General features: G+C 41.7%; 1 protein-coding gene across 1 annotated transcript; it reads right to left on the bottom strand.

The window, feature by feature from the left end:
* Positions 1-13,095: 13,095 nt before the first annotated feature.
* Positions 13,096-17,570, bottom strand: LOC133437644 (putative nuclease HARBI1). The gene is made up of 4 exons (XM_061717319.1): positions 17,330-17,570; positions 15,366-15,797; positions 14,988-15,199; positions 13,096-14,858 (listed from the first exon to the last, which is right to left on the bottom strand). The coding sequence occupies exons 1-4, from the start codon at positions 17,557-17,559 to the stop codon at positions 14,437-14,439; spliced, it is 1,296 nt and encodes a 431-aa protein (XP_061573303.1). The 5' UTR covers positions 17,560-17,570; the 3' UTR covers positions 13,096-14,436.
* Between the last annotated feature and the right edge of the window lie 4,161 nt (positions 17,571-21,731).

Genomic DNA, 21,731 nt, shown 5'->3' with positions numbered 1-21,731 from the left:
TTTACTGTAGAACAAACATAAGAAACACCTTTTTGGTAAAGCTGTGCACAAATGTGAACAATACACTATAGCAGTACATATTCTAACTGAACATAGGTACAGTAAATCATTCTGGCACATCCAGACGTTCCTGTCTGTCTGGCCACATATTTTCATCTACATCACAACGGATATCATCCCTTGCAATGCAACGAGGAAAGTATCTTCTGGAGTGGCGAATCCACCCTCTGCATGAATCTGCTGTGATGTCGTCACATGCTGCATCCATGGCTGCTAGCAGGGCCATTTGTGTATGTGGACGCCGGTCATAAACCTTCCACCTCCAAGCAGAAAAAAACTCCTCAATCGGATTAAGGAATGGGGAGTAGGGAGGGAGATACTCGACCAGCATCCTGTCATCATGTGCAGCAAACCACTGCCTGACCAGAGGTGAAAGGTGAAAACGGACATTATCCCATACAACCACATAATTGCTCTGTTGGCCTCCACCCCTCTCATTCTCGGGGATTATATCCCTGTAAAGAGAGTCTAAAAAAGGGAGCAGGTGTTGTGTATTATATGGACCAATGCGTGGGATATGGGTGAGGACTCCATTCTCCGAGATGGCTGCACACATTGTGATATTTCCTCCGCGTTGGCCTGGGATGTCAGTGGTTGCAACTAAATGCTTCACACACCTCCTCATGAGTGAAAACTGAAGTTCACCTGAGAGCAATTGTTCAATTTAGAGAGATTTCCAGGAAAAAATGATAAAGAAAGGTATTACAGTAAATTAGCTTGACACAATTTGATAACTTGTTCAACAATTTTGTATGTAATGACTAAAGCAATGAAATGAGGACTATTAGTTTTTTAGGAAATGACTATTCAGCGTCCATAAGTATAGTTCATTTTGACTGACATGACATAAACAAATGATAATGTTGTAAAACAGCAGAGAATTGTATGAGAGCAACTGATACATGTCCAAAAGCATTTGCAATTTGTTCAGAGGAAGGAGAAACTGCTACTATGATGTGGACAAAGGACTACATGTTGTGGAGGTTGAACTAATAGTTATGAGAACTTTCATTCTGATCTGAGAATAGCACCAAAGCGACTGAGAAAAACTGTAAATCATCTCTTTTAGGCCTGTGTTGAAAAAATCGATTTTCTGATTCTAAATCGATTTTCATATTAATTCCTAAAAATCGATTTGTATGTCTAAAGATCGATTTTTTGTTTTGTTTTTTTGATTACAATTTTATTTTTTATTTTATTTTTTTTCATCATTACATTTTTGCCTGGTGAACTTTAATCCCAGTAGTCCCAGTAGTTTTGAAAACTCCTGAACTAAATTAACTTTTCTTTAGAGAAAATGCTGGACATTTCAGCTTAAATTTCTAAATGTTATATTAGTTCAATGAAGTTCATATTATCTATATTTACTATAGCTTGTTTGGGTTCTCTGTTATCGGACACGGTTTGTCATGAAATGTCAAAAAGTGTGTCTGGTGACAGAATAAATCAGACGAGCTAAAATTATTTGTTTACTGCTTGAGCTGTTGCAATTTCTTTCTTTTTTTGCACTTTAAATGGATATTGAAATGCCTATTTGAGTTATTTATTTCTTGGTTATTTCACAATAATTATTGTGAAATTATTATTTCAATAGTTATTTTACAGTCATACAATCCAGGCAACACTAACCCAAATCAATATCGAATCGGATCGGATCGAATCAAATGGTGATAATCGATTCGGAATCTTAAGAATTGGAATCGAATCGATTCTTGACATTTGAATCGATACCCAGCTCTAATCTCTTTCCATTAAAGAAAATAGTTTAAGGGCTTTCTTTCTTTAACAAGACTCAAGGACTTACTCAAGAGATTTAGCTAATTTCTCCAATGGGTCAAACACGGTTTGGTCTTAAAATATCTACATTTGTGAATGAAAGATTTTCCCAATAACACCAAATTATTAAGGACAAAGTCCAAATTTTTTGTCTTCAGCAAAAACACCAAATATAACTGTCTTCACTGTTAAATGTAGCTCAATGTCCTTGGATTGTAGCCAGCTCTGCATCTCACTCCAGAAATATTGCACTGATTCACAATGAAAGAAAAGATGTTGCAATGTTTCAATTTCCCTTTCACAAAAAACACAATTATTCAATTCAAAATTAAACTTTAATCTCATCTCATTGAAGACTCATCCTTTCGCAGAGAGCATGCACAATCTCTGATGTCACGTCAAAAACTATTATTTGTAGTTTAAAGTGTTGCAAATTCACATTACAAATCATGTTTTAATAGCAGAAAAAAGACTGCATTTCCCACGTCTGCCCAGCCAATTCCTTGTCCAATCACGACGTCTAATCTTGTTTCATTTTTTGTCTTTTTTGCCACACAGAATGGCACAAATTGCTAAAGGCTGATTTATGGTTACGCGTTACACCAGTGGTCCTCACTCCTGGTCCTCGAGAGCCGCTGTCCTGCATGTTTTTGATGTTTCCCTGCTCCAGTAAACCCTGATACAGATGACTGTGTCACCAACAGAACTGTGCAGACCTGGAGGAAAGATTGGTGATGACCACTAATTAGAATCAGGTGTGTTGATGCAGGCAAACATCAAAAACATGTAGGACAGCGGCTCTCGAGGACCACTGCGTTACACCAACGCAGAGCCTACGGCGTAGGGTACGGCGGTGACCCGCACCGTAAGGTTACGCTGTTGATTTAACGCAGAACCATAATTCAGGCTTAAGGCAGCGCGTTTGAGCATCTTTAGTGTCTCCCACTTCGGGGGAGACACTTTGCAGTTCCAGGACACAGAAGTCCGACGTGAGGATCATGAACATATAGTGTGAGCAGACGGGTCGCATCAGAGCAGCAGTACAGTGTGAGACCATAAATCGTGGGCTGCAAACCTTTGAACTCAGCGATCTAGTCGTGCAGTGTGAGATGGGGCTGAATCAAACGATTTAAAATATCGCACAGTGTATGTCCAGTTGACGTGCCTTTGTAAAATATTCTATTTTCATGGTAAATAATTCATGCAACCTGATCTCACAAACGCCTACGCCTACAAACGATAAGTAAAGCAGCTGCTCGAGGGAAGGAGCCCGGGCGTTTCTGCAGGGCCGGAGCTGGGAGCCGACGGATACAGGACCCGCCCCCCTTTTCCCCTTTCTTTCTTGAACAATTACCTTTTTGAATATTGACTACTTGGACTGCCTCCTGTGCCTTGGACTATTTTATCCTTTTTATTAAAAAAAAAGGACTTTAAGCCCCTTTTTAGCATTTCTATTGTGTTCTTTTAAGCATTTTACTCTGGTGTTTTAATGGTTTTAATAAATTATTTAAACTATACTTGGACGGTTGTCGTTTCTTAACAGTGGAAACAAATCAATTGCTGGTATCCAAAGAACCTCACACCCTGTGTGACATGAGCACCACGGATATTGTACTATGCGAAGTCAATGGGATCCGTTGTCGTGATATATACACGGATTATTACATTATTATTATGTATATATTATTCTTTATCGTAGTGGCTAAGTTATGAGTTTTTGACACGCAAGTTACTGTTTGTTACTGTCAGTTTGTAAAAGCATGTTTTTAACGCTGTTTTAACAGTGTTTTATTGATGTTTTAATGGTGTTTTGACGGGGAGTATTTAACCGTGTTTTCTAGTATTTAACGTAAATTCAAGTATTTAACCATGTTGTTTGCTGTCGCCATGACGACGGGGGTGGCAGATCAGATGTGAAATTATCATTTTTAGCACGAGCCACAACAGTTTCCTACTTCTAATCAATCATAAGTGGTGCTTTAACCTGACCAGACCTTAACCAGAGCGTCGTCAAAAACTCAAAATATAATTTTAATGGCTCTTGAACCAGGGAGTGGATACAGGCGATATTTAAATGCATTGTTTTAACCATTCTCCTAGGCTCTGACTTGACTCTAGACTGTTTTGATCCTGTAGACCTCCCTGAGCTGACCTCACTCTACAATAGAGCTAAGTCAACCACATGTATGTTAGACCCCATCCCGACTCGACTATTCAAACATATTTTTTCTCTTATTGGTACGACAATACTGGACCAAATTAACCTATCCCTAAGTTTAGGATATGTACCACAGGTTTTCAAAGTCGCAGTAATTAAACCTTTACTTAAAAAACCTTCTCTTGACCCAGACACCTTAGCTAATTATAGACCAGTTTCCAACCTTCCATTTGTATCTAAAATTCTGGAAAAGGCAGTTTCAAGCCAGCTATGTGACTATTTGTATAGAAATTATCTGTTTGAAGTCTTTCAGTCAGGGTTCAGAATGCATCATAGCACAGAGACCGCACAGGTTCGAGTCACGAATGACCTTCTTATGGCCTCAGATAAGGGATTAGTATCCATACTGGTTCTACTGGACCTTAGTGCTGCTTTTGACACTATAGATCATGGCATTTTACTGCACAGGTTAGAGCATGTTGTTGAGATTAAAGGGACAGCTCTACGTTGGTTTAAATCATATCTATCTGACAGGTTCCAGTTTGTTCATGTACATGAAGTTTCTTCAGAACAGTAAAGGGTCTGTTATGGTGTTCCGCAGGGTTCAGTGCTAGGGCCAATCTTGTTCAGTTTATACATGCAACTATTGGGAAGTATAATCCAGAATCACGGCATACACTTTCATTGTTATGCTGATGATACGCAGCTCTACTTGTCTATGAAGCCGGATGAAACAGAACCGTTAGTTAAACTTCAGGCATGTCTTAGGGACATCAAGGGCTGGATGTCCAGAAATTTCCTGCTTCTAAATTCAGATAAAACAGAGGTTATCATTCTTGGTCCAGAGCATCTTAGGAAGGGATTAGATGGTGTTGCGATGGCTTCCAGTGCAACTGTGAGAAACCTTGGTGTTGTTTTCGATCAGGATTTGTCGTTTAAACCATATGTTAATCAGGTTTGTAAAATAGCATTTTTCCATCTCCGTAATATTGCAAAGATTAGGAAAATCCTCTCGCAGAGTGATGCAGAAAAACTAGTTCATGCGTTTGTATCTTCTAGACTAGATTACTGTAATGTGTTGTTAGCAGGATGTCCAAGTAATTTGCTGAATAGGCTCCTGCTGATCCAAAATGCAGCAGCACGAGTACTGACAGGAATTAGCAGGAGAGACCACGTCTCTCCAGTGTTAGCGTTGCTCCATTGGCTCCCGTAAAATTCAGAATCCAATTTAAAATTTTATTACTTGCGTATAAAGCCCAAAACGGCTTAGCTCTGCATTATTTGCAAGACCTGATAGTGCCTTATGTTCCTGGCAGAGCTCTCCATTCTCGGAGTGCAGGTTTACTCATAGTTCCTAGAGTATCCAAATGTAGATTTGGAGGGCGGGCGTTCTGCTATCAGGCACCACTACTATGGAACCAACTTCCAATCTGGGTTAAGGAGGCTGACACCACCTCCACCTTTAAAACTAAACTTAAAACCTTTCTGTTTAGTAAAGCCTATAGCTAGTGTTTAGTAAACCTCTAGCTGGTGTTGGTAAATCTCTAGGTAGTGTAAACTCTATTGTGCCAGAGTCGTTCCTGTAGTTTCTTGTGCTGGCCCTTCCCCTCCCTTTTCTCTCTTTTGTCCATGTTGCAGCATCCTTTGCCGGACACCGGAACCTGCAGCGTGGGAGTGAGGGGCAGGGTAACGGCCCGGGCAGGCGGGGGAGAGGTTTGTCCGTCAAGACTCCTCTCCCTGGCCCTGCCCCTTCTCAAACTTTCCCCGACCCTGCACCCCAACCTGGGACTTGCTGATTGGGCCTGAGCTTCAGGAGCTGCGTGCTGGCCTGCAGTCCCCACCCCTGGTCATCCCGTTGCTGCTTCCACCTGCCTGCTGTGCTGCTGCCGTCCCTGACCCACCAGTCTGGCCCTCGGCAGGAGGGTCCCCTCTTATGAGCCTGGTCCTGCTCAAGGTTTCTTCCCTTCTAAAGGGGAGTTTTTCCTTTCCACTGTTTGGCTTAAGGTTTTTTTCCCACTAGGGGAGTTTTTACCTGCCATTGTTTATGTAATAACTGCTCGGGGGTCATGTTCTGGGTATGGGTCTCTGGAAAGCGTCTAGAGACAACTTTTGTTGTATTAGACACTATATAAATAAAATTGAATTGAATTGAATTCTCCCATTTCGTCAACCACAGGGAATTCCCTGGGCGTCCCCTCTACGTCATAGAGTGACGAGTGGAGATCCTGATCACGTGACGAGTGCCCCGACGTGGACGTGGAAGTAAACGTTTAAATATGTCGTTCTTTTGAACGGTAAATATTAAAATAAAGCTTACACAGGTACATTTACAACTTATATTGGATCACTGTGAATACATCAGTCAGTTACAGGACGTTAAATAAAGTATTGTGGCGGACACGGCGGCCGATAGGGGGGGACAAACGGGTCTGTTGTCCCGGGCCCAGGGTAGGGGGGGGCCCAGAGCTGAAGGAAAAAAAAAAAATAATATATATATATTTTTTTTTAATTCTCATTAAATTATGGAATCATTTTTCAAAATGTTTCAAAATATGCCTATTTGTGGAAAAAATATGTAGTATTTGAGTTACATAAAAGCTTGTTATTTGTTTTCTTCCTAATTGTCCTTGTGGTCAAGAACCCCCAACACAAAGGTTTGGCGGCTGATCAAAATTTGACGTTATCATTTAATTCAACCATTAGAATGGTCAAAATGTCCGGTCAGCACAAGTCCGGTGCTCAGAAAAGAAGAGAAAAGAGAAGAAGAGAAGAAGAAAATAGAGGCCTCATAGATTCTCTACAAAAATATTTTAAAAAGGTGGTGACAGTGAAGCTGGAATTAATAAAGTCAGCGTAGAGTAGGGTTGCCAACCGTCCCGATTTAGGCGGGACATCACGCATTTGAGCCAAAATGAGCGCATCCCGCACGGGACGCTCTTTGTCCCGCCGCAGCGGCCGCACGGTTAAAGGGAGGATGCATATATGTTTTCTCTTTGTGCGCCACGCATTGTGTGTCTGTCTGCCTGCCTGTCTGGCCAGCTGAATCCTAACGGCACTAGGACCGCTCAGTATGCAGTGCTCACGTGCTAATGTGCGTGTGATTCAGTCTCTGTGTGTGTGTGTATGGGCATGCGCGCGGTGTGGGTGTGCTGCGTTGGTTTGTGAGGAAGTGAAACGCGTGCCAATATTTACATCTAGTCTCGCACGGAAAAATGAGCGCTGCTGCAGGAGCGCTCATTTCTTTCTTCTCAATCAGTCAGGACCATAGACGGATTACCGCATGGGCAAAGTGGGCATGTGCCCAGGGCCCTGGAGCCAATGGGGGCCCTCGGCTTTCAAACATTTTTTTTTTTTTTTAATGTGTAAATTAAAATAAATTTAAAAGCTCATAGGGCCCCGTTTTGTGTGATACGTTCATATATAATCGTAAATTGTAGGCTATAATTACGATAAAATGTGCATTGTGCGGTCAGTGTAGACTAATTCTTACTTTACAACTGTCCTGAACGCATCAGGGCTGTGAGCCGTTAAATCGACGCAGAGCCTCCGCCGTAGGGTACGGCGAAGCCTACGGCATAGGGTACGCGGCGACGCGCACCGTACGTGCGCATCGCCGCGTATCCTACGCCGTAGGCGCGGCGTTGGTGAAACGCGGAACCATAAATCAGCCTTAAACAGTTAGCCAATTTGCCGACTCGGCAAATTTGCGGCCATTTAGGAGATGAGCGCTAAACTTTAAAAGAGGACTAAGCATGTACAAAGTTTTATGGAAGAGTCAACTACCATTGGTGAGTCAGTGGAACCTTCATAAATAATTTATTTACCAGAATGTTGTGGTAGCCTCCTTGACCACCTGCCTATTTGAATGAGCTTTGTGTTGTTGTAGACCGCCGAGTCTATTCTCTGTTCTAGAGCACAGAAATGATGTTATAGACCGCTGTGTCTATATCTATCTATATAGATTGTGTGATGTTCTTTTCTTTGTATTTAAGCTGTATCAAAGATGGAACTGAGTCAGTCCGTGACTATCTGAGTATTCAGCTCCATGTGATTGACAGCTGTCAGGCCTGTGTGTGTGTGTGTGTGTGTGTGTGTGTGTGTGTGTGTGTGTGTGTGTGTGTGTGTGTGTGTGTGTGTGTGTGTGTGTGGGTGTGTGTGTGTGTGTGTGTTCTTCTGAACAAGTTTGTGACTTTACTCTGCTTTCTGCAGCATATGCTATAGGCTTGGCTCAATAAAAGTGAGAATAAATGTTGTTTGATGGGTAGGATGAGATGTTGTTGAACGTTAAAATGACTATCATAAGGGCCCATGGAGAATGCTCCGCCCCCTCTGGACTGAGACCCACACTCCGCCACTCCGCCATCCACAATCACACAGTGTGATTGTGGATTCTCTGCGCCATTGTGAGACCAAACTGAGTGATTGGGGAGGGCATGCACCGTGCACGTAGGATATTATTGTAGGTAGGGGCCCATAGCGAGTTTGTGTCCAGGGCCCGTGGTCACGATAATCCGTCCTTGGTCAGGACCAATCTGTCACAGACACCCCTGCTTCCCAATGATGGACACTTAAGTCTTAAGGAGAGACAGAGATTGGGAGAAGGCAGACACTGTCCGCGGTGCTGTTGTGTGTGTGTGTGTGTGTGTGTGTGTGTGTGTGTGTGTGTGTGTGTGTGTGTGTGTGTGTGTGTGTGTGTGTGTGTGTGTGTGTGTATTTGCTTCAGTGTTATATATTGCACCTTGTTGATTTGTTGTTCAGAAGATTTTGCAATTCTGATTTTGCACTTTTTTTGTTGGAAAAAAAAGAAATGTTAAGTTACTGTAAAGTTAGTAAGTTTCAAATAAGTAGGCCAGGCAATAACCTAAAACTGTTTGCACAACATGGTTGCACTAGTGGGCCTACGATTTAATTGATTATTGCTGTTACACTGTTTACATTGTTTTAAACTGTTAAAACACAAAAAAATGAGACAGCAATTGTCATCTTCTTATTTTGCACATTGTGCTAAAAATAAATACATACTTGAACTATAAGTGTCTCACACCTCAAATACAAAACTGATCAAACTGATCATGAGTTGTTATTACAATCTTGTTACTGTAAGTGTATTTAGTGTAATACAGTAGCCTAATGTGTTTGTATAGTCTGTTATAGGCATTGTGCCAAAATGCTGTTATTTATGCGTTTTTGACCCCCAAAAACCCCAAAATTTTTCTGAGTTGCCAGCGGCCGGGAGGTGTCCCTCATTTGCAAATCTGGATGTTGGCAACCCTAGCGTAGAGCAAGGTAAGAAACAGTGCAGCCAACGTTTACCAACCTTGTAACTTAACCTAACTGGCTATCTCTAATGTTAATGTCCATTAGCTTGTATAAAAACCTGAAGAGCAGAGGGAGAGGAGAGAAGGAGAGATCTGTGCGCAGGGGGGCCCATCTTAGATTATTTTGTCCCGGGCCCCGGCAGGACTGTCAGCTGCCCTGGTGGCGGACACAATTATAGATCTCGCACCCATCATGACTGTATGGAAGGGGGCGTGGTCACGGGGCTTTTTATGGTTGCTTAGCAACGCGTGTTCTGTGTCAGTTGTCAGCTGTCAGTTGTGATTCTGTTGTCTGGAATAAAGTCCTGTTTACCAACCTCTGGAGTCGAGCTTCATCCTGCCACAGTATCCTAAATAAACAAACATATTTAAGATTCCTTAACATATATCATTTCTATAAAATGTAGTTACTAATTCAGATGCACTACATAATATATATATTCAATTGATATGTGTTTTTTTAATGTTTTTATATGTTAGGGTTAGGGTTACTGTGGGTTTAACCCAAACTAATGTGACTACAAATATGGCGCTGATTAGCATAAAGCTGTATAGCATGACTTTAGGGAAATGTAGTTCTTAGCAAATATTTTTTTTTTCACAGAAATGGAAGTTGTTAATACTAAAATAAGAGTGCAATAGGTAGTTTAAGAGCATGATACACACATTTGTGTAAATATATTTTAAATATATAATTGTTAAATGTGTGAAAATTAATTTTAACCATGTTTTACCCTTATATTATAGTGCCACCTATTGATGACTACTCAAGCTCCATCAACTTCAGCACCCATGCCTCAAGTGCAGCTCGGATTTGGTCAACGTGCTAGCAGAAGCCATAAGAGCCAATCGTCTACCAACCTGTTGGAAAAACGTTTTGGAGACCCATTCATAATTGGGAAGGCCTTTAGAGACAAAGGTCAACTACCAACATAGTCATACAAGAAAACTCTGGCACGGAGACATCCTCAATCATTCCAGTCTGGGTCTCCTCCACAAGGCAGCCACATCAAGAAATCCTTGTCTATGCGCTGTTAGACTCGAAGAGCGATACAACATTTATCCTAGATGAAGTGGCCCAAGACCTCAACACAAACAAAGAGATAGTCAGTTTGCGGCTATCCACAATGGCCGGGTTTCCCAGATCAGTTAAGTAGTTCTTAACAGTGAAAGACTTCTTTCAAACCTTCTTAAGGAGCCTGTGAAAGAAAATCGCGTTTCCCAGAGTTGCTCTTAGCTTAAGAATCTCTTTCATTAAGAAGAAAATGAAAGATGCTGCTGACCCAGTCTTTACAACCATCTTAGTGAACAAAGACTCACAGATCCAGCCGCGTCAGGCAAATCAATATCACACCAAGCAATGAGATATTAAAACAATGCACCCCGCACAAATTGTGATCTATTTTATACTTTAGATTTATATTGTTTAGCATTTATTGGTGACAGCAAAGGGGGAAAAAAAAGAAAAATAAGGAATAACAAGTGTGTTCCTGTATATGCTTTATGCATTACGCACAAATAAAACGATCATCATGAATATCATTTATTTGATAATTTGGCTGCTATACAGCATGTTCTCGCTGAAAATCAACCGCGTCACCGTGCGCGAAGCAGAACTGTTTTTATGAACGCATTCGTGCGTCAGACTCAGCACTTCAGTCCTCTGGACGTGCTGTCGGACCGGGCTGTCCAGGCAGCCGGGACACCGATCCGCCTGCCCGAGCCCGAGCCCGAGCACCTACATGTGTGATGACAGGGAAGCAGCAGCTAAAGAACAGGAGCCTTTGATGAATCGTTCATTACAGTCTCAAATATAATCAATGGTGTTGGTTTATATTAAAGAATCTTTTTGCCCAGAAGAAAAAAGAGCGAAGACAACGACCCATAACTATTTTCTTCTCTTGAAAAAACCCACCTGCACCGCGGGGTTTAGGATAAAAAGACGCTACAGAGTCGGGATGCAGCGTCTCAGAAGAAGAGCAGTGGAATACGTGCGAGGCGGGGCTGATCTCCGCAATTAGAAGCACTCTATAATTGTAAAAAGAATTTCACTTATCACGGGTTCTTTTTGGAACATAACCCCTGCGAAAAACCAGGGATTGCTGTAATTCCATGTTGCGATTTGCGAAACTCGCTTTCTCTTGGCTCATGTTTTTGAACGCACACACACGTCCACCACGTTTCCTCCCGGTCTCTGTGTGTGGGGAAAAAAAGCCTCACTGTAGCCAGAAATAACGGAGTAACGCACCGTTTGGATGAAAAAGGGTCATTGAATTATATTTATCATCTTAATTTTTCATTATAACGCACAGGCAGCAGGGAATTAGTGCGTTAGGTAGCAGTGCTGCGTGTGAAAATGCGCTGATAGTGATCGGTGATCGATTTGCCTGGCATCGATTGATTTGGTTTCAGAACCGGACAGCTGCTCCAAAGAGCGTCTGAAAGAGCGAAACTAAAGGACGGTGTTAAGAAGTCATCTGGGAAACACCCGTATCTTAGGGTTCTCTCTTAAGTGAAACCTTCTTTGAACCTCTCTTAAGTCCTTAAGAGAGGTCGGATCTGGGAAACCCGGCCAATGTCTGCAAGGTCAACAGTCATACCCTGTCAGAAGTTGACAAACCTAGAAGTGAGAGGATACAACTCAGAGAAAAGGATTCCATTGCCATCAACTTTCACAAGAGAGTTGATTCCGGCAAACAGGTTGCACATTCCAACTAAAGAAACGGCTCTGAAATGGCCTCATCTCAAACAATTAGTTGACAAGATTCCACCACTACTGAATTGTGAAGTAGGTCTGCTGATTGGTTATAACTGTCAACAAGCCCTTCTTCCAAAGGAAGTCCTGCAAGGTGAAGAAAATTATCCCTATGCGTACAGAACTGATCTCGGCTGGAGCATTGTTGGCTGCTCGAATCCAGCAAGCGACTTCATTGATGCAATAGGAACCAGACACAGAATCGTAGTACGACAAATAACACCTGCCATGCAACTATCAGCTGAGTTTAAGAGAGGTACACTTTGTGTGTAGAACTGAAGTCAGGGATAGGGATGGGCATTCGATGAAATTTCCTTCGACGATCAGGGAAATTAACGATCAATTATCGATTAATCATGTTTTTTCATATTAACAAATACAAAAAAAAATACAAAATACACAGTTTTGTTCCTCAATAAAATATTTATTTTAAGAACAGTCCAACTCTCTTAGGCAAACTGTTTGTCCTCAGTGACGCTGCGACGTGCTGCTCCCTCTCTTTCGCTTGACCACTCACTCTCTGTGGTGGCTTGCGGCTGGTTGGTTGGCTTTGGTTTACACACAAGGGACACGGGTGGCACAACGGAGCGGATGTCTCTCACTGGACTTCGCTACAAGTAATAACTGTGGACCTCTGAAGCTAAAGCAGATGTTAAAGGACTTTCTAAAGACTTAAAAGGAACCTCTTTTCAGGACAAGCAGCCAACGAGGTATTTTGTTATACGTAGATAATATACGTGTTATAAGTTTGCTATACATGTGCGTCTTTTGTACATGTATGCCAAGTGTTGTTTTGTTTCATGCTGTACAATTGTTATTTATGTAGTATGTAGCCCCAGCAATAAACGCTTGTTTTAAAGAATGACCTGTGTCTGTCTTGCCTAAAGAGAGCTACAATTGGTTTCTCTGTCAAACTCTTTGAACTAACCTGTTAAAGTGACCTACAAGTACTAAAAAGAAATAACATATAATAAAGATAAAATAAAGATATAAAAGAAGAAAAAGAGATAAAGACCATGACACCGTAATAAGACTGTGGAACATTCTATATTTTCTCCAAAAGCAACACACGTTAATAACATTTGTAAGTTAGAAAATAATAGAAGATGTACAAAAAAGGAAAATTGTCATAGTAAATTTGAGTATCAATCAGCAGCAGTAATACTGGTAACATCCTCCTTATGATATAATCCTTCTTTCATCTTCTCAAATTTTCCTCTAACCTTTTTCTGACCACATAAGCACACATGACTCTCAGGAATTTCATACTTTATCTTTTGTCTGATGTTTTACTTCAGTTGCTTAACATTTTTCAAGCCTCTTGGTTACCAATCGGTTAATGTGACCCACTTTCTGTTGGTTGACCAGTCTAGTTATTTTTCATTTGTGATTTTTTTCCCCCCCAAGAACTTGCCTCTTCTGTGGCCTCACTCAATGGAACAATACATGAGTTTCTTTTACATGTAATATGTTATTTTGTATTTTGTATTTCTGAGTAAAGCTGAAACAAACACTGCTTCTGGTCCACTTTTTAAAGATGACAAAGAGGTACTTTAAATTGAGTTTAACCTCCTATATGTTAATTTTAATACTAAGGAATCTAATTAAATTTACCTGCACAAAAATGAACACCTTAAAATGTTTGCTTTAATTCTAGACAACAATGGATGACATTTATGCCAACTGCAGTGAAATGAAACAAGCTGCTAAGGATCAGGGCTGACCAGCGCTAACTTGCCAAACTCTGGCAAAGCAAACGATTTGATTTACGAAAATGTGAACTAGAAGACCAAGAGGAAAAGAGGAATGGATCCATTTAGTGGCATTTATCTGGATGACAGGAAGTCTGTGTGAAGAAGTGGGGCCTAGAAATACGAAGAAGGAGATGGACTGTAAATACAACAAAGCTGCATTTAAAAAGAAAGCTGCTTAGCTGACAAAGTTAACCATTTTGTATCAGGCTTTGTGCTGAAAAACTATAATCTTGTTGTGATATAACGTTTCATCAAACTATAAATTGGATAATCAAATAAAATAAACTTGTTTTCTTTTTTTTTAAGGAATCGTGTGCAATATTTTTTTTCCTTTTTGTTTTGTTGATTATGTTATTTTTGTATTTTGTTCTTGCTGTTGCTGCTTTAAATCGAGCACGTTGTTATAAATTTTGCAGGGTTTTTTGTTTGGTTGGTTGTTTGTCTATTTTTCTTCTTCCTGGAGAAATTGTTCTGGATTTGTTCAGGTTGTATCCAAAACAGACCCAGGATACTTTGGTACTGACATGGTACCATCTTCGTAAAAAGGGGTGAAGAAGGTGGACAGAGGGGGATGTCTGGTTCAATGGATGGATTAATGATTCAAGACATGCAGATTCATTCCACACTTCCCTGCGGTGACAGAAAGAAGGCAGTCAAATGGTTGCGGACAGCCTGGGCAGCTGTGTTGGAACGGTTCTTTGACATATGTGAGGGATCTATGGGCCCCATCAGATTTGAGTCCCCTGCTACCAGGCTTCGCCACTCCCCAGGCTCCACTAATCCACCTGAATCATAGTCCGCAAAGCTTGGTGGTATGTATTTGGTCTCTGGTGTGTTCAGATCGTCAGTGTAGGCCAGGTAGTTGTGCAGGACAACACATGCCTTTACAACATCCACAGTCTTTTCTGGCAGGAACTCAACATGCCGTCCAAGAATCCTCCACCTTGCCATCATGATTCCAAAGCTGTTTTCAATGACCCGCCTGGCTCTGGAAAGACGGTAATTGAAGTTCTGCTTCTCCATGCTCAGATTTGCCCCTGCGTAGGGAAGTACACAGTAGAGTATCAATAAATAGAACATTGTTGTGTCACAATCATGTGAAGTACAAAGAAAAGTAAGTGGCCTTTACAGAGACAACTAAGTTTGAAATTATGTCTCTGCCATACCTGGGAAGGGGCACATGAGATTGCTGTGCAGGGGGAAGGCAGCATCACCAACAATCACATGGGGGATTTGGACTTGTGTTCCAGGGAGTTTCGCTGGTGCGGGCAGATTGAGCTCATGGTCGAGCAGCATCGAACCAAATTTGCTCTCCTTGAAAATGCCCCCGTCACTTTCCCTTCCATATCCGCCCATGTCCAACATGGTGAAGCGATACCTATCAGAAAGAAATTGAGCATTATTTTAAGTTACTTAATAATTTCACTCATCTAAAGGCTAATGAAACAGTAAATATCTGCACCCAATACAACTTTTTTATGTAATGTAACCCCTGGCTCTTCAGTTGTTTGCTGTTTTCAATAATAATAATAATAAAGCAATACCTTGCATCACATGTTGCCATCATAACAATGGAGCGAGAACCCTTGAAGTAGCCGGTCTTGGAGCGTCGCGGTGCTTTGATTTTGATGTGCTTCCCGTCGACACTTCCTATACAGTTTGGGAAGTTCCACAATTGCCAAAATTCTGCAGCAATAGCTTCCCACTGGCTAGTTGAAGGGCATGGAAGAAATTCAGGCTGCAGGGCCGTCCATAAAGCTTTGCAGACCTCTGACAGTACACCAGACACAGTGCTGGAGGACAACTTGTAGCTCGCTGCAACAGCCTGTTGGCTGCCACCAGACGCTAAAATTTGCAAAGTAACTGCAAGTCTCTGGGAAGCATCAACAGGCATGGAGTGTGTGCTCTGGTGAGATATCAGCGGCTGCACACGACGAAGCAGATCGTCAAATCGACCTGGCGACATTCTAAAGTTCCTGCAGGAGCAAACAAGAAAAAAAAAGCAAGAAAAGATGTGTGAGCCTGAAAAGTTGTCCAGGAGGAAATAATATACCATACAATGCATGAAAGCAGCATTTCCAAAAGGTAAAAGCACAACAATCCCCATGATAAATCAAAATTATGAGATAAAAGATCATAATTACCTCATAAATACAACTTTTTATTTCATAATTCCAACATTGTATTCCATAATTTTGTCTATCTCAAAACTATACATTTTAATATAACTTTTTATCAAATAACTTCAACTTTTAAACTGAAATGTCATATTTATGACTTTGCATTCTTTATTTTTATTGTACCGGTGGAAATGGCTTTCCATACTATTTATTTATTTAGTAGTTTAGGGACATGTGCTTGCATTGATCATTTAAAATAATGTTAGCGATTTCTAATTTTGGAATGTCATTCATTTTTAAAGATAGCCAATTTCTAATTTCACGCCAAAAAATTTGTGAGACAGGACACAATAGAAACATGTGATCAAGTGATTCTTCAGATTCATTGCAAAAAGCACAGGGGTCAACTTCAAATGTAAATCTTTGTCCCAAGAATTCAGCGGTTGGATAAATTATATTAATCAATTTAAAATGAGTTTCCTTGACTTTGGGGGGAATGGGCCATTTAATATAGTTTGACTGGGCTTTTTCTAGTATAGACAAACTTAAAGACTGTGAAGTGTCAGAATATAACCCTCTGTGATAGTTGTTAAATGATCTCGACTAAAAGACAGCACTTATAAACTTGTTGTTACATTTCTTATCTAATAACCCATAATCCTCAATAACTAACACAGGAAGTGCTGTCTCAATATCTCCATACATTAGACCAGGAAGTTCTTATAAACATGGAGAAATGCAAGACCACGCCACACTTTTGGAGTGAGGAGGAGACTAATCACTTCATAAATGTAATGAAAGATAAACATTTTGGCATTTGTAGACGGTAGAAAGTACCGGGATAGCAAGATTTACAAAAAGGTGAGCGAAAAAAAAGTGCACGAAGCAGCATTTGTTTTGAATTTGGATACAGGAAGAAAAAGCGGAAATGATGGTAATTGCGTCATGATGTTCTCCCCGCGTCGCTGGTTGGATCGAGATATCCCAAAATGATTAATTACCATGTATACAGGGATAACCCTGTTTGCTCACGCATGTAAACTGAATATTACGAATGTTTCAGTAACCGGAATATTAGCAATAACCCGAGTTTTGACTGCATGGCTGCGTCCGAAATTCCATACTTCCACCCTAATGAGTATGCAATTAATTAATGCACACTACTGATAATTTTCAAAAGTGTGCCGAATTTAAGTTTACTTTTTAGTATATACTTTTCAGTATGGCATTTCGGGCCACTGCATGTGAACGTAGTTCCCTCCAGTTCTGCAGCGTTAGCCCCGCCCACTGCAGCGTCGACAGCACCAGCTTTATCCACCAAGCAGCGATGCAGCCGTCAGGAGACTGTTGACGCTTTAATGTGAACGCAGGGAGAGAACAATAGTTACCCGAAAAGCATTTCTTCATCAATGTCTCGCAGAGGACGACCAACCACTGAACATTCCCCCGTATTCTGCCTCGACTGGTTCAACGGGCGCACATCCCATCTCCTCCTTCTCCCCGTCCTTCTTCTGTTGCGAATAATTCGTTTCAGGATGAGGATACTTTCTTTGACATCCAACAACTCCAACTCCAGCAAGATCATATTTCTCTCCCTCTCGACCGCCATCTCTGCCATTGTTCACTGTGAGCGGAAAAGCCGGAAGCTAAACAAAGAATCAACTACGGACGACGGTAAACCATTCAGGAAAAGAACCCACCCCCTGGCGGTCTGGGGCGGTACTGCCCCGCGGCGAAATGCAGTGACGGAGAAGTCCGATAGGAAGGGCTCACGACCACGTAGGTTCTGCCCACTTATTTTGGTCATGTGAATTCAGTTATAAATTTTGGAGGGACTTCCACAAGTATATTGTTGATTCTGTCTTTTTTTGATTTTCATCTTTATTTTAAGAATGTTATTTTTGGTTTTCATAGTTTTAATCACAAAGATAGGGACGCTTTCTTTTTTATTAATCTGTTTTTATTTTTAGCAAAATTTCACATACACAAGTCCAAATTCATCCGCAGAAAACCTGAACTCCTTGTACTTAAAAAAGAACTTGATCTATATATAAGGACAATTTACTCATCAAAAAACAAAAAGGCACAAAAAACCATCGGCATCTGTAAATTGTTCAATTTGACTACATGAAACCTACTCTCGCACATTATGTTGTTTTTATTTTTATTTATGTTTAATTTACATTCAACTGTCTTGTTCTTTATATATTCTTTTGTTTATTTCTTTTCTATATGGTGCTCGAATGTCTGTATTTGTATGTTACCCTTGTTCTTAATTTTGCATTGTATTTTGAGATTTAAATTAAAAAAGAAAAAAAAACAAAAAAAAAAACAACGTAGGTTCTGCGTTGATTTAACGCAGAACCATAAATCAGGCTTTAAACTTATAATGCTCGGTATCTCATATGTTATACAACAATCTCTGAGACCTGTGAACCACCTAATAATAAAAGGAAAACATTTTTAAAAATGAAATAAATAAAAGACCTAGGGGGTATTCCAAGAAGGAGGTTTAACAAACACTGAGTTAAAGTCTCATCTTGAGGTTATCTGAACCCATGACGACTAAACCCGCTCAGTTGGTTCCAACACCGGTTATGAATTAACTCAACTAACCCCGCATTTGTTAACCCAGAGTTGTGCGCGTTCCCGGTGAATCTATAAAGACATCATCTATCGAGGGTCGAAACCCGAAAAAATGGCTAAACGAAGAGCAACATATTTCACAGAAATGGAGCAGCAAGTCCTCCTCGAGGCGTACGAGGCGGAGAGAGGGCAGTGATTACAAAACAATGATCCAATAATACATCTGCCAAAGCACGTGATATGGCTTGGCAGAGAATTACTGATCGCGACAATACGTAAGTTTAGGCCATTATGTGAATTTTTACATGAATGAAGCAAACAATGGGCAAATGAATTGGAAAAAAAAAGTGAACACTCTGTATTTCTTTATTGAAATGATTGAGACAGATTTGATCACGCACTCTGTGAACTTCTGCCATGTCAACCTGCTGCTGAAAGGGTTCCTCCGGTACCGGCTCCACAATGATAGAGTGAGGTAGCAGTGCTGCGTGTGAAAATGCGCTGATAGTGATCGGTGATCGATTTGCCTGGTATCAATTGATTTGCTTTCAGAACCGCGCTGGTGGACAGCTCCTCCAAAAAGCTTCTAAAAGAATTCAATTCAATTCAATTTTATTTATATGGGTCTAATACAACAAAAGTTGTCTCTAGACGCTTTCCAGAGACCCAGAATATGACCCCCGAGCAATTATTACATAAACAATGGCAGGTAAAAACTCCTAGTGGGAGAAAAACCTTAAGCCAAACAGTGGCAAGGAAAAACTCCCCTTTAGGAGGGAAGAAACCTTGAGCAAGACCAGGCTCATAACGGGGGACCCTCCTGCCGAGGGCCAGACTGGAGGGTCGGGGACGTCAACAGCACAGCAGGCAGGTGGAAGCAGCAACGGGATGACCAGGGGTGGGGACCGCAGGCCAGCACGCAGCTCCCGAAGCTCCGGCCCAATCAGCAAGTCCCAGGTTGGGGTGCAGGGTCGGGGAAAGGTTGAGAAGGGGCAGGGCCAGGGAGAGGAGTCTTGACAGACAAACCTCTCCCCCGCCTGCCCGGGCTGTTACCCTGCCCCTCACTCCCACGCTGCAGGTTCCGGTGTTGTGCATTCATGGCGCTTTCGCACTAGTACCGCCTTAGCCCGGCTCGGCACGGCGCGGCTCGTCACGCCTCTACCCGTTTTGTCCCTGTTTGTTTTTCCACAGCCAGGTGAGAAGTGGGGGGGTTGGGGTGAAACGGCTGTGACGTACTCGATTGCGCAACACCTTTGTTCGTGTCGGCGCTGATGAGAAATCAGTTGGAGCCGTGAGCGGCTGAGAAAAAAACAGCCCGTCTACATCCCTTTTTTAATTCTCTCGTCAGCCCCCAGGTTTATGAACATCTGCACCTCAGAGTTGGATCACCAAACAGACCTTTGCGCTTTATAATAAAATCACAGCGAGCCGCGAGCCGCCAGTCGCCCTGACTCCCGTTTCCTGATTCAAACGTCTGCCGGCCCCCCGACCAATCAGCTGCCTGTAATGTGATGACGTCGGAAATAGTCCCAGCTCAGCCCTGTTAGAACCTTGCCAGAATGGTTACAGAAAAAGTATCTGCTTGGAGCAGCTCTACCCGCCTCAGCCCCTAGTGCAAAAGCGCAAGACGGGGCTGTGGCGGGTAGAAGCGAGCTGAGGCGGTACTAGTGCGAAAGGGCCATTAGAGATGCTTTTCACCACCGGCATAGGATGCTGCACCATGTACAAAAGAGAAAAAAGAGAAGAAAAGGGGGGGCAGCACAAGAAACTACAGGAGCGACTCTAACACACTAGAGTTTACACTACCTAGAGATTTACCAACACCAGCTAGAGGTTTACTAAACACTAACTATAGGCTTTACTAAACAGAAAGGTTTTAAGTTTAGTTTTAAAGGTGGAGGTGGTGTCAGCATCCTTAACCCAGATTGGAAGTTGGTTCCATAGTATTAGTGCCTGATAGCAGAACGCCCGCCCTCCAAATCTACATTTGGGTACTCTAGGAACTACGAGTAAACCTGCACTCCGAAAATGGAGAGCTCTGCCAGGAACATAAGGCACTATCAGTTGCAAATAATGCGGAGCTAAGCCGTTTTGGGCTTTATACGCAAGTAATAAAATTTTAAATTGGATTCTGAATTTTATGGGTAACCAATGGAGCGACGCTAACACTGGAGAGACGTGGTCTCTCCTGCTGATTCCTGTCAGCACTCGGGCTACTGCATGTTGGATCAGCAGGACCCTATTCAGCAAATTACTTGGACATCCTGCCAATAACACATTACAGTAATCTAGTCTAGAAGATACAAACGCATGAACTAGTTTTTTTGCATCACTCTGCGAGAGGATTTTCCTAATCTTTGCAATATTACGTAGATGAAAAAATGCTACTTTACGGACCTGATTAACATATGGTTTAAACGACAAATCCTGATCCGAAAACAACACCAAGGTTTCTCACAGTTGCACTGGAAGCCATTGCAACACCATCTAATCCCTTCCTAAAATGCTCTGGACCAAGAATGATAACCTCTGTTTTATCTGAATTTAGAAGCAAGACATTTCTGGACATCCAGTCCTTGATGTCCCTAAGACATGCCTGAAGTGTAACTAACGGTTCTGTTTCATCCGGCTTCATAGACAAATAGAGCTGCGTATCATCAGCATAACAATGAAAGTGTATGCCGTGATTCTGGATTATACTTCCCAATAGTTGCATGTTTAAACTGAACAAGATTGGCCCTAGCACTGAACCCTGCGGAACACCATAACAGACCCTTGACTGTTCTGAAGAAACCTCATGTACATGAACAAACTGGAACCTGTCAGATAGATATGATTTAAACCAACGTAGAGCTGTCCCTTAAATCCCAACAACATGCTCTAACCTGTGCAGTAAAATGCCATGATCTACAGTGTCAAAAGCAGCACTGAGGTCCAGTAGAACCCGTATGGACACTTATCCCTTATCTGAGGCCATAAGAAGGTCATTCGTGACTCGAACCAGTGCTGTCTCTGTGCTATGATGCATTCTGAACCCTGACTGAAAGACTTCAAACAGATCATTTCTATACAAATAGTCACATAACTGGCTTGAAACGGCCTTTTCCAGAATTTTAGATACAAATGGAAGGTTGGAAATTGGTCTATAATTAGCTAAGGTGTCTGGGTCAAGAGAAGGTTTTTTAAGTAAAGGTTTAATTACTG

This window comes from Cololabis saira, chromosome 3 (genome assembly GCF_033807715.1).
Source record: "Cololabis saira isolate AMF1-May2022 chromosome 3, fColSai1.1, whole genome shotgun sequence".
NCBI classification, from domain to species: domain Eukaryota; kingdom Metazoa; phylum Chordata; class Actinopteri; order Beloniformes; family Belonidae; genus Cololabis; species Cololabis saira.
Note: the sequence above shows the minus strand (reverse complement) of the source record. Positions and strands in the feature narration are given on the sequence as shown.

Bases quoted from the DNA above. Each gene is read 5' to 3' on its own strand.
- LOC133437644 (XM_061717319.1), bottom strand. From the start codon at position 17,559: ATGGCAGAGATGGCGGTCGAGAGGGAGAGAAATATGATCTTGCTGGAG. The intron at 15,200-15,365 runs GTATTGCTTTAT...TCTTTCTGATAG, and splicing joins ATGGCAACATGTGATGCAAG to GTATCGCTTCACCATGTTGG. The intron at 14,859-14,987 runs GTATGGCAGAGA...TTCCCTACGCAG, and splicing joins TCTCATGTGCCCCTTCCCAG to GGGCAAATCTGAGCATGGAG.